We start from the raw sequence: 15,874 nt of genomic DNA on the forward strand, positions 1-15,874 counted from the left end.
AACAATGTTTTCTCAGTCCTAAGGCATTCTATGTGCCATACATGAAGGTGTCTAAATGTTTTTCTGATTCTGATCTTACTGCACTTTTTTTATATTCATATTAGGGCTGGGGTAAACGATTATTTATTAAACGATTAGTCGGGCGATTATTTTATCGATTAGTCGACTAATCTAACGACTAATTTGAATTAATTATCCTGTCTGTTATTCGCATATCTCTCGAACCATTGTGGTTTAAAAAATAAACATTCTGACATAAACACACTGTCAGCTACAATGTTTACTTCTGAATAATATAGTATAAACGTGATAAATCCATTTTGATTAATTTGAGTAAAAAATGTATTTTCTAGGGCTGTCAAACGATTAATCGCGATTAATCGCATCCAAAATAAAAGTTTGTGTTTACATAATACATGTGTGTGTACGGTGTATAATTATTTTATATATATAAATACACACACATGCATGTATATATTTAAAAAATATTTGCATGTATATACTGTGTATATATATTTATATTATATATAATTTATATTATATATAAATATTTTATATATAAATAACACATTTTCTTAAATATATATATATGCATGTGTGTGTATTTATATATAGAAAATAATTATACTCCGTACACAGACATAAATTATGTAAGCACAAACTTTTATTTTGGATGCGATTAATCACGATTAATCGTTTGACAGCCCTAGTATTTTCTTTACCAAGAAAGTGGCAAGATGAAAACCACTATTTTCTGTTTCAAACTTTCACATAGCATCTTTAGGTTATAATAACATAAATAATTCAAATCCAGATTTTGATTTTCAAAGATTTATTATAAAAACAGATTATTTGTTCCCAAAAATGCAATAAATTCATTACACGTTTTTTTTTTAAATGCAATTAATCCATTGAATCAATATAAAAGTTATTTTTCATATTGAAACTGTTGAAAATACACAACAAAGTAAGTTGATCCACATGACAGCCTCTGAACTCGGTCAATACTAATCTTATATTTAGCACGTACTGGACTAAACATAGGCTACATTCAATCAGCCATCGCTAAGAAATACCTTCTGAAATTTTTTGACGGCGATCAGCTGTAAAATGGTCCTGCTCGGTTTTCGTTGACTGAGTACAAGAATTGAAAGTTTTTTAAAAGATCCCCTGGGGTTCACGTGTCAGCATTCGACATAAGTTTGACGCTGTCGTGTGAGAACAAGCAACAGTCGGCATTTCTCTTCCTCCCGCGTGCCTCATCTTGTTAATCTCCTCACGTAAATGATTAGATTTCGATGGCTTACGTTTCTTCCCTATGGCAGAATCCACCACAGGTTCATCAATGCCGTCAAATGTATTCATTTTTTTGTTTGTTTGTTGATCAAAAAGTGCAAAGTAGATAAGAAAAACTAGGATGCCGGGTGTATTCAAAGCGCCACCGTTACTGTTTACAATGCGTGGAATGGTGCGCTGTGATTGGTTGAGCGGATTTATCACATTCTGCAGAGAAAGGAGACTGGCGTTTGTCGCTGTTTGGAAAGAAAGGGAAAAAACATGACAGAATAACACGGCGGGCGGTGTGTGTGTGGCGAGCTGTACCTCCGGGAATGGTAAAAAAAAAAAAAATAATAATAATAATAATAAAGAAGCGTCGACGCAAAAAATATGACGTCGACGACGTCATCATTGCACCGCTACAGCACTAATTCATATCCAGTTGGGAGAAATATTTACTTTTTTTTGGTAAACATTGGTAAAAATTCTTAGACGTCACTGCTTTGGCTCTCTGGACCCAAGATTCTCATCTTTGATGACTATTTTGAGTGTTTAGGTTTTTTTACACTGGATGTGAGTGTCGCGTCAAATATAGATCCATTATAATCACTGATGCTGTCTACACTGAATACAGTATAAAAGATGCGCGTTCAGTTTCTGACATATTCCATGGACTTGAGTCTGTCGACAGCAGGACAAATGGAAGAATTAAGAACATGTGATTTGACGCGTCCAGTGGATAGTTCATTTAAAGGGTTAGTTCACCCAAAAATGAACATTATGTCATTAATGACTCACCCTCATGTCACTCCAAACCCGTAAGACCTCCGTTTCTCTTCTGAAGACATCTTAAGATATTTTAGATTTATTCCGAGAGCTTTCTGTCCCTCCATTGTAAGTCAATGGACGTGTCACTGTTCACGTCCATAAAGGTAATAAAGACATCATCAAAGTAGTCCATGTGACATCAGTGGGTTATTTAGAATGTTTTGAAGCATCTAAAATACATTTTGGTCCAAAATTAACAAAAACTATGACTTTATTCAACATTGTATTCTCTTCCGGTCTGTTTTCCATCCGAGTCCACATTGACGCACCAGATAACACGTCAGCAGCGTCTTACGTCAGCAGCGTCAATGTGGACTCGTGAACGCGGATGGAAAACAGACCGGAAGAGAATACAATGTTGAATAAAGTCGTAGTTTTTGTTAATTTTGGACCAAAATGTATTTTCCTAGCCTAAGAATATCTGATCTTACTGTACTTTGTTATTTTCATATCCAGTTGGGAGAAATATTTACTTTTTTTGGTAAACATTGGTAAAAATTCTTAGACGTCACTGCTTTGGCTCCCTGGACCCTAGATTCTCATCTTTGATTACTATTTTGAGTGTTTAGGCTTTTTTTTTCTTATACAAAGTACTACGACTGCCCCAATGAAAAAAGTATAACTGTTCCAAAAAAGTATCGTCTGAACCTCTGATGGGAAGGATATACTGTATATAGATTGGACCTCTTAGAACTTTAAAGGGCACCTATTATGACTCTTTTCACAAGATGTAAAATAAGTCTCTGATGTCCCCAGAGTATGTATGTATGTGAAGTTTTAGCTCAAAATACCCAACAGATCATTTTTTACAGCATGTTTAAATTGTCATTTTTTGGGGCTCAGAAAAACACGCTATTTTAGTGTGTGCCCTTTAAATGCAAATTAACTGCTGCTGCACGTCACAAGGGGCGGAGCTTCACGAGCTCGCGCTACAGAGCCAGGACAATCTCATCTGATAATATCAGAACAGAAACTCTCAGTTGCGGTGTTCATTTCGACTCAGAGTCGGACAATAATGCCCACAGAGCCAGAGAATATATGCTGTATGGTGATAGACCAGGTATAGTTTAGTTTAATTATGGTTATAATTTATTTGTCATCGTCTGAATGATGACTAAAATATACTGAAGAGTTCAGTGAAGTTTATTGTAGATCACACAAAAGATGAGCGTTAGTTTTACTCTAGAAAATCACTGTAAGAGCTGAATAAACACAGTAAAAGAAGTGCGCATTAAAGTCTTATCCATAAACTCTCTCTCTCCCTTTCATTATTAACAACATAACTTGCACCGCGAAGTACACAAAACAACTAACAGTAAACAAATATAAACACACCTTTTCAGTGGGTGCTAAATAAACTGGTAAACTTTATATCTGTAAAACGGCTGGATGAGCTGTGATAAAGAGCGCGCTCTTACTTTCACTTCTGCCGTGGTCAGTAACGTTAGGCCTGTCGCTCCAGAGACTGTAAGCTGGATCACGAACAGTACAGATCCATCCTCGAGTAACAATGAGAGTAAATGAAGACTGATATGTTCATTCTTACGTCCAACAACAACACACCTCAATCGCTTAGGAGGCATTCATGTCTACAGCTGCTCAAGCGTCGAACAATGGCGGACTATGTGTCCAGCTCAGTCAGGGCAGGTCTATGCTCAAACTCCAGTGTCAATCAAACGTCGTGGGCGGGGCTTGTGCAATTCTACGTCACATTGCACCGAATCTGAGAACAGCTCATTCTGAGACAGTGCTTATGATTTATGGAGATTGTAAAAAAAACACTGGGTGGATTTTTATCTTTCTAGGGTGGTTTTGCTCACACACTGCCAACACACATTTGGCAGTAAAACATGTAAAAGTGAATTTTGCATAATAGGTGCCCTTTAATTGAAAACCCCTGCTTTATGTATTGAACAACAGTGTGCCAGACAATTCTGAAATGTGATACTTGCCAATCTGAGTGAATTATTTAATTATTTATCACATGATTCGAATCAAAGTCCAATTTTTGTTTTGGATGTCAATCCAGGAATTTATTCTGTAAATGCGTTTTTACATCTCAAGCAAGTGTATACGTTTTATGTGCACATTCTGGAAATTAGTATTTGTCATTTTTATGCAGTATCCCAATATTTGCATAGGAATATGTAGATGGAAAGCTAATGGCACGTTGCCACAGAAAATGTTTGTGAAAACAAGCTTACAATGGAAGTATCTGGGGGGAAACGTTGCACAATTACAAGTGGATTTCTGTCAACAAACTCAAGTGCAAGTCAAAATTATGTCATGTGGTTATTGACAGCATGCCACAGATGCTGTTCATAGAACTTGATAAAAGTTGTATTTAACATAATAATCCATTCAAGTGTTTTTGCTTTTGCTAGCAAGTTCCAGTTTGCAGTAGGCATACTTCACCTAAACTCCACTGACAGAAAAGGTTATTACACAGGGAAAGGCATACTGGGGAGCAGATGGAGGTTTAGTGCTTTGTTCAAGGGGACATTGCCTTGGCAGGATCCTCCCTTTCATGAAGTGGCGATTGTACGGCTGAGCCAATCACAGCCCTTCCTGTCGTGGAGTTTTTTGAGCTGGGAATAAAAGAAGTGAGAACTTTCTGCGTGAGCACCATTATGTGCAGGGTTACAGATAAGTCATACAGATGCAGTTAACACAAGAGAAACTCATTAAGAAAACACTTTGCGACCCCAGTGATCGTCTTTAAAGGGCTTTGTTGTTACGAAGCAGTAGTTTGAAGAAAGGCAGCAAGTTATTTCAAACACAACAATGTTTCATTCATTTTTTCCAAATCACAACTGAGAATAAAAGAAAGCTCCTAAGGACAAGCTCAAATGCATCTCTCCCAGCAGTCCATTTGCTCTCAAAACCGCCTTGTTGGTGAAATGGCGACAGCTCCGCCATGCAAAGGAGCTTGTTATCGGGAAACGGACGTTACGGAAGGCTGCCGATCATCTGTCTTTCTGGCATTTGGGTCAGTCACTACCAATTAGAGCGCACCCGTTTTTTGGATCGAAAACTTTCTAATGCAGGCTATAAACCGAGTGTTAATAGAGCATTGCTAATGGTGATTTTCTGATGCATGTCTCACCTAATGCTAATAGTCGTCTTCATTAGTGAGGTCTGTAGGCAGGTTATTAGCAATTGTATGACAACCATTGGTATTGAAAAATGATATCACACTCAAACATTCCTATGATAATGTGGCCCATATGTTTATCAACCGGAAAACAAGAAACGTTATCTTTGTCTTAGCCCAGGGGAGTTCGTTTATGGCCAATTCATCAATCAAAGATGGTATCTGCAGCTTGTGGAAATGGATAATTTAATAAACGTACACCGTATCTGTTTTGATCAGTGTTATTTATTTAGTGTTTGTTTTATCTCAGCAGAAGGAGCTTTGGCTTAGATACCTTAAAATGGCCATAGCATTTGCTGTGAATTATTCTTTTGAAATAAAGAGTTTAATGTACTATGTAGTAGACACACTCTAAAGCGCTCTCACCAGGTTGCTGCTCATTTCAGTTCTTCATGTGAAGTATTCTGTGATCATTTACATATGGAAGACTTAAAGGTACAGTAGCAAAAACAACCTGTTGAACTTAATGTTCAGGGCAGAAAATGGTCATGACAAACTAAATTAAAGCATTTTTTGGTGCAAGAAATTGACTAACATTATGAGTGGACTTTAAAGAGGAGGATTTATAGATATGTGAGGAATGGAGTAGTAACATAATATTTTAGCTTTTAATTAGGTAAAGATGCAGTGGTAAATGTTTAAATCTGTTGTGTTCTACTTTGTTGGTACATTTAAATATTTACATTTATTCATTTAGCAGTGACGTGACGCTTTGGAGAAAATCTTAACATGTCACATGACCTCATTACATTTCACTATATCTGTATTTTGTATAGATACTGTGCACAGTATGCTGATTTTTAGAATGCATAGAATACTAGTTTGTCCTGGTGCTACATTAGTTACTTCCTATATTATACTATGTACTATAACTGTGCATAAAACATTATAGAATCCCACAATGCAGTGTGCCTAATGTGACTAATGAACCAGATAAAACCAGATATTTTTAACAGTAATATTTTGACTCAATATTTGATTGGACTGATGAAGTTTTTACAAAATAAATAAATAAATAAAAAGGCAAAAACTGCATTTATTTTCAAAATGATGACTGACGCCAATCACATATTATATATTATTGCAACGTAGAATTCTACTATTTGAAATGTTTATTATTGCATAATAATACTTGCTATTTTACTATTTACCGTTTCACTTATAATTGAAAAGTATACAGAATACTGTGTATACTGAATAGTGTTAATTTAGTAAGCTACAGTAGTATTACGTTCTGAACCTAGAAGTGATGTCAGTGCATGTCATTGTCCAGTAGGTGGCAGTAGGTTAATGTTTGTGCTGTCATGTGTTGTTGCAGCTACACCAATCCATCACCATGGACACAACTGTTTAAGACTGCGGGTGTTTGTCTGCTGTTCTACAGGTGAGCATCATCAGACACACATAGAAACAAAAAAGCACGTAAACCGCAAGGGGAGGTCATGATGCTGGTTTTTAATGTGTGTTTTGTGTGTGAGCAAGCTATTTTCAGAACTTAATGCTCGAACATGTTCTGTGGCCTCTCTGATCAGAGCATGTGTGGAGACGTCCTCTCACCCCCTGCTCTGTCTTTCAGTTTCTCTTCTCACTCTTTTGCTCTGTCTTTCTTTGATAGCATAACTCATGCAGCTCTTGAACACAAGTTTAACCCCGCGCTGCATTAATCAATCAATATTTTTCAGTTATATTACGTGTGTGTATTTGTTGAAATGGCTTTGTGTTTGCATATAATGTATCTAAAATGTATCTAAAAAAAAGTTTGAGCAAGTGATGTGTATAGAAAGTGACAATAGGAATTACATTTTAATATGTAAACTCATTTTGCAGAAAAAAAGTATGCTATGGCCTAAAGACAACATTGACAAATTGCAGAGAATGAAAGTGGAAAAATACAGTATGCCTTAAAGGGGTCATGATATGAGAAATCAAATTTGTCTTGATGTTTTGACATATAAGAGGTATTTGTGCCATTAAAACATCCTGCAAGTTTCATAGCTTAAAACATCATCCTCATTATAAACAAAGCATTTATATAATCAGGTTCCAGAAACATCTCGTTTTGATGTTGTGGGATCTGTGACGTCACATGGGCAAATTCATTTGCATATGACTGCCTCTAGAGCAAGACATCAACGAATAGTTTTACATCATCTCACCATAGGCCCCGCCCGCTAGTATCTAGACGTTTAATGGCTGACATTTGTCTACACTGGATGTGAGTGTCGCGTCAATAGAGATCCATTATAATCACTGATGCTGTCTACACTGAATACAGTATAAAAGATGCGCGTTCAGTTTCTGACATATTCCATGGACTTGAGTCTGTCGACAACAGGACAAATGGAAGAATGAAGGACATTCGCTTTGACGCATCCAGTGGATGGTTAATTTAAAGGAACACTCCACCGTTTTTTGAAATAGGGCTTATTCACCGTCTTTCCTACATTTAGATAGGTGGGCAAACGCATTTTTGTCTCAGTGCATGCAGTGCTGCGCCCAAGTAGCAGTGCTTCGCCTGTGCTTCACCCTAATATAGTCCCAAGTCAATTTCTGCCTAGGAAATCGCCTAGTCTTAATCTGCATTGCTATTTGTGAATACGCAGGCCACAAGAAGTAATTCGGTTTTTTTTTATTTGATTTTTTTATCACTTTTACTCATGACATGCTAGCTGGCAACAAAGGATTCCATTCATTATGCTAAGCTAAGCTATTGGCGGCACTGCCAAACTAAAACACTGCATGCACTGAGACAAAAATGCGTTTGCCCACCTATCTAAATGTAGGAAAGACAGTGAATAAGCCCTATTTCAAAAAACGGTAGAGTATTCCTTTAAGGTGTTCTGAATCGTGGAACAATAAAAGTGGTCGTTTACTGACTAGCCTTAAAGGAGCTGCCCATTAAAAACAGATCATTTCATTTTTTTACGCTGCGTATATACATTTGTTTTGTTTTTTTTTGCAAAAAACTTTATAAGTGAACCGCAAGGAACATTTTAAAAAATCCGTGTCATGACCCCTTTAAGTGATCAGATAGTGTTTAGGGTCACTGTATGCACTGAGATCATGTTTTTCTTTGCTACAGTCTCTAATGCAGATGATGACTCGAACCAGAGTCCCCCTGACTACACTGTCAGACCCAAACTGCATGACATCGGTGAGTGAACGCACACAAACATGAAGCCTTGTACACACATTGGCTTTATAAGAGTGTGTAACACAAATTTTCATCTGTTCTCACAAATATGGCTTTTACAGATTTAATCTGCCTCATGAGCAATCTGAAATTCCTCTTAAAAGCCTGGATGACCATAAGGTCTAGTGACCAGGGGATAGCCAATAATAAACAAATTCATGCATTTATTCAGTCTCTCTATTTTTGCCCTCTCGCCCTCACTTAACTACCGTTTTTATTCTGAGAAATCGAGCTGTAAATGTGCAGTGAGACGCATTATGACTGCACATCTGAAATGTATGTCCAGCGAATACTCAGAAACCCAAGTTCACATCAGGATCACAGGAAGAATCATCGGGACACACTGCAGGATGCACAGCTTGGCTCATCGCCCACATGCCCTTGCTAAAGCACATAACTAAACAAATAGCTGGCACTTTACACCACCGTAGGCATTCAAAAGCACTCTAGCAGTAGGACATCTCTCTCTCTCTCTCTCTGTGTGTGTGTGGTGGGGGGGGGGTACATGTGTGTTAATGCACACGGCATTAAAATGGAAACTGATTATGACACACACACCATATGAACCAATTGACCCTCTGTACACAGATCCTCCTACTTCTAAAACTGTCAACATCTTGTTAGCTTTCCCAAACCATATCTAATAAAAAACACATTGCTGACAGGTCAACCACCCTATTTTAAGGGGGAAAAAAACTTGTGTTGGAGTCTTGAGGACTAAGTTTTACTTTGTTTCCTGTCAACAGCTCCATAATACCATCATTTGTGCTGATGCTGCATTAAAATAAAAATTCTGCTTAAGTGTGCATAACACACATCATATAGACATAGTGTGTTCCAGTCAGGGATTATACTCAATGAAACCGATATGAAAAGATAGGGTTACAGATGTCAAAAAAGCACTGCATAATCATTATTCTGAAGAGACTTCCAAAGACCCAGGAGACATTATGTTTCTTATTTGAGTTTGCCAGGTCACACTGAAAGATTTTATACACTAGTTTCAGTCAAAAAAGGTGAATCAGCTAAAAGCTAAAGTCCTTTTTTGTGATAGGCTATTAAAATAACTGTTTCTTCTTAGTTTTTTCTTATCACCTATGTACATAAGGGTATTATGTTACATCTTATGTTGTTAAATTAATGTTTATTGCATTCATTGCAATAATTTTGGTATATTCAAGTTATTTCAATTAACGAAATATAAATGTTCCTACTGTAAATTGAAAAAGGTCAATTTGTAAAACTTAAAATGTTGCTACCGTATTCTTTATTGTAAATTTCTAGCTGCCGTTTTTGTTACTGTAAATTTAAATTAAAAAAAGTCGGGATCAGGTTTATCACAGTGAAGACCTGAACTGGTGTGACATCATCCTTTGAACATCCTGTCCTCTAGACCCCATCCCCTCGCACCTTCTACAAGCCATCTCTCCGACACTTCTACCAGCACTCACACACATCATAAACTCATCCCTCCATACTGGCACCTTCCCTACAGCATTCAAGCAAGCTCGGGTTACTCCACTGCTTAAAAAACCAACACTAAACACATCAACTGTAGAGAATTACAGACCCATCTCCCTCCTACCATTTATTGCAAAGACACTTGAAAGAGCTGTTTTCAACCAAGTAACATCCTTCTTGTCTCAAAACAACCAGCTGGATGTCAACCAATCCGGCTTCAAGAAAGGCCATTCTACTGAGACTGCACTACTATCAGTCACAGAAGCCCTACGGATCGCAAAAGCTGCTTCCAAATCTTCAGTCCTCATTCTCCTGGATCTGTCTGCTGCCTTCGACACTGTGAATCATCAGATCCTTCTGTCCAGCCTCTCATCACTGGGCATCACAGGTACTTCACTCCACTGGTTTGAGTCCTATCTCACAGGTAGGTCCTTCAAGGTCGCATGGAGAGGCGAGCTATCCAGATCGCATCAGCTGACCACAGGGGTTCCCCAGGGTTCAATTCTTGGACCCCTCCTCTTCTCCATCTACACCACATCACTGGGACACATCATACAAGCACACGGCTTCTCCTACCACTGCTATGCTGATGACACACAGCTCTTCCTCTCGTTTCAACCAGATGATCCCACAGTAGCTGCACGGCTCTCAAGCTGTCTGGCGGACATCTCGGCATGGATGAAGGAACATCACCTACAGCTCAACCTGCCAAAGACTGAGCTTCTCGTCCTCCCTGCCAATCCGTCTCTACAGCACGACTTCACTATCCAGCTAGATTCATCTTCAATCACCCCATCAAGGACGGTCAGAAATCTTGGAGTAACATTTGATGACCAGCTGACCTTCACAGATCACATTTCAAAGACAGCTCGATCATGCAGGTTTGCACTGCACAACATCAGGAAGATCAGGCCTTTCCTAACTGAGCATGCAACACAACTTCTCGTCCAGGCCCTGGTCATTTCTAGGCTTGACTACTGCAATGCTCTTCTGGCCGGTCTTCCTTCAAGTGCAACTAAACCTCTACAGATGATCCAGAATGCTGCAGCTCGTCTTGTCTTCAACGAGCCCAAGAGGGCCCACGTCACTCCTCTGTTCATCTCTCTGCACTGGCTACCTCTCGCTGCTCGCATCAAGTTCAAGGCATTGACGCTTGCTTACCGATCTATCACAGGCTCAGCTCCCTCCTACTTTAACTCATTCCTACGAGTCTACATCCCTACCAGACGCCTACGATCAGTCAACGAGCGACGTCTCGTGGTTCCATCGCAGAGAGCCACAAAATCACTTTCCAGAACATTCTCATTCACAGTTCCATGCTGGTGGAACACTCTCCCCTCCCTCATCCGGAATGCTGAATCCCTGACAACCTTCAAAAAGCATCTGAAAACCCATCTCTTCCGTGAGCACTTAACCACATAAAAAAAAAAAAAAAAAAAAAAAACCTCCCCTTTCCCTCTAAAAACCTCACTTATCGGGCTTATGCTACTCTGAATAATGCCTGAACTTTGTATCTTGAGCACTCCTTGCGTAGCTTTGGTTTTTGCCTCTTCATGATGATTCGCTTAATCTAGTCCTGCTTTGTAAGTCGCTTTGGATAAAAGCGTCTTGCCAAATGACTAAATGTAAATGTAAATGTAAACTACCATTGGTCTGTGGTGATGATGTAATAGGTAGGTGTGCGCGGAAGCTCCGCCTTCTTTGACACGGAGAATCTTCTCCAGTTCATTTCTTCTGTTCAGTCCGTCACGAATAAAAACATGAACACACTGGAGAGCTGCTTTATAGTGGAAATTGATGTTGTAATTCTGAATTGAAAGCTATACTGACACATTTTCATGTTTAATACAGTAAAGCTGCTTTCTTTAAAGCAATACAGTATATTGTACAAAGTGCTATAAATAAACGTGACGTGACTTAACTTGACTGGAGTGCAGCGTGGGAACATATCCACATCGCTATGATCAGATGCTTTCTTAACCGCTGTTTGCTCACCGCTGTCATTATTTTGCACAGCAAATATTTACATATTCATCTAAACACAGCTCTCAGCAGAGTAGATGGCGTCGTGATGTGTGATAACAATATGCTGAAAAGGTATTTCAGACTTCTTTTTACCCCTAAGCAAAGAACAGTCTGTTTTGCAATCACATCTTGGATATAAACAGCATTGTTTTGGATGTAGAACATTTCTGGATCAGCGGTTGATGTTCAACATCAAATCTGGAACCTTAAGCAAAACCAGTTGAGAACCACTAGGGTAAAAGACTGTATTTGTTTGACAGGAATGTTTGTTCCAGGCCCTGCTAAAGATGCTGATCCAGGAGCACATCCTACTTTGTCGCACAAAGAAGAGCACAGCAAAACCAGTCCAGTTGGAATTTCGCCTATGTGCGTCAACAATAATAAATTCCAGACATTTCCATGATGTGTTGACACGGCTCCGCTGATATGTCCATTGAGCTGTGTGTCAATGTTCACTCACGTCTGCTATCACAGCAGTGTGTTTAACCTCTAACTGCCCGAGCGTCCTTTATCAACATACAACGTGGCGGCTGCTGATAAGAAATGTCACATATTCTTTGTTTTTTTTTTCTGTCTGATATCCTTCCAAGTCTTTTCTCTACAATCAAATCTCCTGTTTTAATAGATAAGATTTCTCTCTCGCTATCTCTCCTGCCTTTATTTCTCCTTTTCTCTGCCTTTCTCTATTTCTAAGTGATTATTTTCATCATCAGTAACCCTTGTAGAATGTTATATTGAGCTTTAGGGCCAGTAGTAATACAGAAAATGAATGGATGAGTTTTATCTTCCTTATATTTAGAGAAGGCTGCGGGGAAACCATTACAGTTTCTGCAGGTGATTACATTACTCAAAGAGGAATCATTATTTTCCCTTCACCCTTTATCATTCTATGATATTTAGTAGGTGATAATTTACCGTCACTGTCTAACTTTGACGTCTAGCTTTTGGTTGCGGTGGCTTCATGGTTAGTGCTTGCGTTCCTGACATTGAGCCATGGTGCTCATGTAATGGATGCAGGATTGATTCCAGCCGACAGTGATGTTCCGATCTCATTCCCTCTCTCTGTTTCCAATCATTTCCTACCTCTCTCTTGAATACCCTGCTGATAAGAGCAGCTAACATGACATAAAGAGCTAAAGTTAGCTATTATTCAGTGAGAGATTGACAGTTTATATAAATACGTGTATAGTTTTGTAGTCTTATCAAACAGGATGGAATGTTGGAAATCCCACTGTCTAATACTCACATTTCGATTAGAGAATAGATCTGGAATTGGTAAAACATAAAACCAGAAATTGTGAGATAAAGTTTAAAATAAGAAATAAATCATATTATAACCTTTTGAAAACAGTTGTGCTGCCTAATATTTTTGTGGAAAATGTGATGCAGTTTTTTGGGGGTTTTTTCAGGATTTCATTGAAAGCTCAAAAGAACAGCATTTATTTAAAGTGGAATCTTTTGTAACATTAAAAATGTCTTTACTGACACTTAACCAAATTTAATGCATCCTTGCTGAGTAAAAATTATATTTATAATTTTAAATGCTTTACTCTGAGGCGGCGTACATAGTTTTGTAGGCTTTTTATCAGTATAAAAAGTTGTTACGTGCTCACTAACTTTCTTTCTTCCCTTCCTTCTTTCTTCTCTCTCTCTCTCTCTCTCTCTCTCAGATGAGTTTAACCCTGAGATCCCCAAACTGGAGAAGAGCGTCAGCGGCAGCAGCCCGTCTGGAGACCGACTGTTAATCACTGTGGCGACGCTTCTCCTCGCCGCTCTCCTCGTGTCTTAGCAACCGTCTCTCTCTCTCTCTCTCTGACATTTATGAGCCAGCAGCTCCGAGCGCTCGCCTTTCGTTCAACCTGTGCGGGAGATTATCCAATCAGAACAGATTAACCAATAGTCGAGCCCTAAACACTGGAGCTAATAGTAGATCTACCGCACCCAAATAGTGGCCTTCGTCTCCACAATTTTGGAATAAGGAATGACGTGCATCAATTTCAGAATTTGCCTTTGCGATGGAACGTCCAGTCTCCTCAAACGTACTCGCGGAGGAAAACAAATCTGGTTAGACAGTGAGGTCTCCCTACCTCTAGCTACGTCCGTTCTCGTCTCTAATGAACCTACCCAGACTGGGGCAAATCTTGAGATGGACATTTTAAGATTGACACGAGCTCAAATGGATATGACAAGCGTCATAGTGGTCAGTGGATCTCAGCTGAGAGACTCGAGGAGTGCTGGAGACCTTTGATCCTGTTTTAACATTCTGTCACAACCCTTACCTGTCGGACTGCAATATGTGTCAGTCATTGATAGTTCTGCAGCAGAGATCAATAAAACTCATTTGCCCGTCACTAAGTTCAGGTGTTAGGCTTATGAATCGATCACAGAAAGGCATGGCTACTGTTTCTGCTAGTTCCCAGGCTGGAGACTTGTCTGTGAGCTGGAATGGGAATGCTTTCCTTCTAGTTTCCCAGTTCCATTGCTGAACTTGGAAACTAGAGATCGGTCAGAGACCATCACTTTTGTACATTGTGTGACTGAAATAGTTTGGACATCATAGCAGCGCACATAATGAAAGAGAATCGAGATGGAACGAACTAACGGTAGATGGATAGATAAACGTTTATTTCCTATAGTATGTACGTGTCATCATGGAAAGGCACTGGACTGGCCAGTGCCACTGATTAGCATAGTGGCCATTTTTGTAAGAGCGGTCGAGTCGTAAACTGCAATTCCCTGTTTTATATCGAAGAATTGCGATGCAGATTTAGTTTTTACCGTATGATACATATTTAACTGCTCTTTGAGTATGTTAGTTTATTTACTTAATTTATTGAGTTATTTATTGATCATTTGATCCTTTTTTGGGAACTTTGTGAGTTTTGTCTGCTTTCTTGAGGGATCCTTCCTCATCTTTGCTAATGCCAAATTATTTTGTTTATTTATGTTCGTTTCATGGACTTTATTTCTGTTCATGTGCCAGCAAATTGAGTCTTAGTTACAGGAATACATATCTAATGCATCTCATCCATCGCGCTCGGTTGAAATAGGTACATTATCTTTATAAGGAGAGTCATTATTATAGGACAGTGTGAGATTGTTGTAGTCTATATTGGTGGGCGGGGCTGGGAGGGCATTTAGGGAGGGGCTTCTTGAGAGGGCGTGGCTTCAGTGCAGTAATGGAATAAATCATTCCTCAGAACCCTGCAGACAATGTCAAAGAGTGAATGTCAATGTAAATGTGTCTGCGTATGTGTCTTATGAGTGTGCACTTTACAGAGGGTTGTGAAAGTGTGCGCATTTTGGCATTTTCATATGCATTTAGATACACATTTGTAGGTTTTAAATACTCAAGCTTGTGTGAGAGTTTTGGCTGGTGAGAATGAGACGGGTGAGAACGAAAGCATTTATCATTGTTGGCAACAACAGTACCAATCGTGTTTACCTTAGAATGATTACAAACATGTAAACGAATCATGAATGACAATTGCCAGAATGAAACTTAATAAAACATTCTTATTTTAACACTCTCGCTGTTATTTTTATCGTCTGCAGGTTGCCTTTAGAGCGTCGTAATCGGCATGACGTGATTCTCAGGATGTCAGAATGTTTGTGTAAATGAGTAAATGACTTTTTTCCCAAGGAGCACATGGTCCTAATTTAAGAACACATAAAAAATAAAAAAAACTTGGGGTGCAATAGAAGTGTATCAAATAATGTATTAAGGGGATGCAAGGAGACATTTGCAAGCAAACTCATTTAATTTATTAGAATACTAAAAGTATGGGGCAGCTATAAGGGTTTACATTGAATTAAATGGCAAATACAGATTGTGAAACCTAAATACTAATAATAACAGAAAAGGAAAAAACATTATGCATAATGCCGGGACTTTTTATTATAAATAAGCCTGAAATACACTGGGACTATATACA

The 15,874-nt window shown here is 38.7% G+C and overlaps 1 protein-coding gene across 1 annotated transcript in view; it reads left to right on the top strand.

Annotated features, from left to right (window-relative positions):
• The window catches only part of efna3a (ephrin-A3a), a 108,315-nt gene extending 92,851 nt beyond the window's left edge, over positions 1-15,464 (top strand). Inside the window, exons 3-5 of the mRNA XM_084131202.1 lie at positions 6,579-6,644; positions 8,343-8,414; positions 13,610-15,464. Of these exons, the coding sequence (XP_083987328.1) occupies positions 6,579-6,644; positions 8,343-8,414; positions 13,610-13,728 (257 nt within the window). The 3' untranslated portion in view covers positions 13,729-15,464. The remainder of the gene's footprint in view (positions 1-6,578; positions 6,645-8,342; positions 8,415-13,609) is intronic.
• The last annotated feature ends 410 nt before the right edge of the window (positions 15,465-15,874 follow it).

Source organism: Abramis brama, assembly GCF_963993115.1.
Source record: "Abramis brama genome assembly, chromosome: 12".
NCBI lineage: Eukaryota > Metazoa > Chordata > Actinopteri > Cypriniformes > Leuciscidae > Abramis > Abramis brama.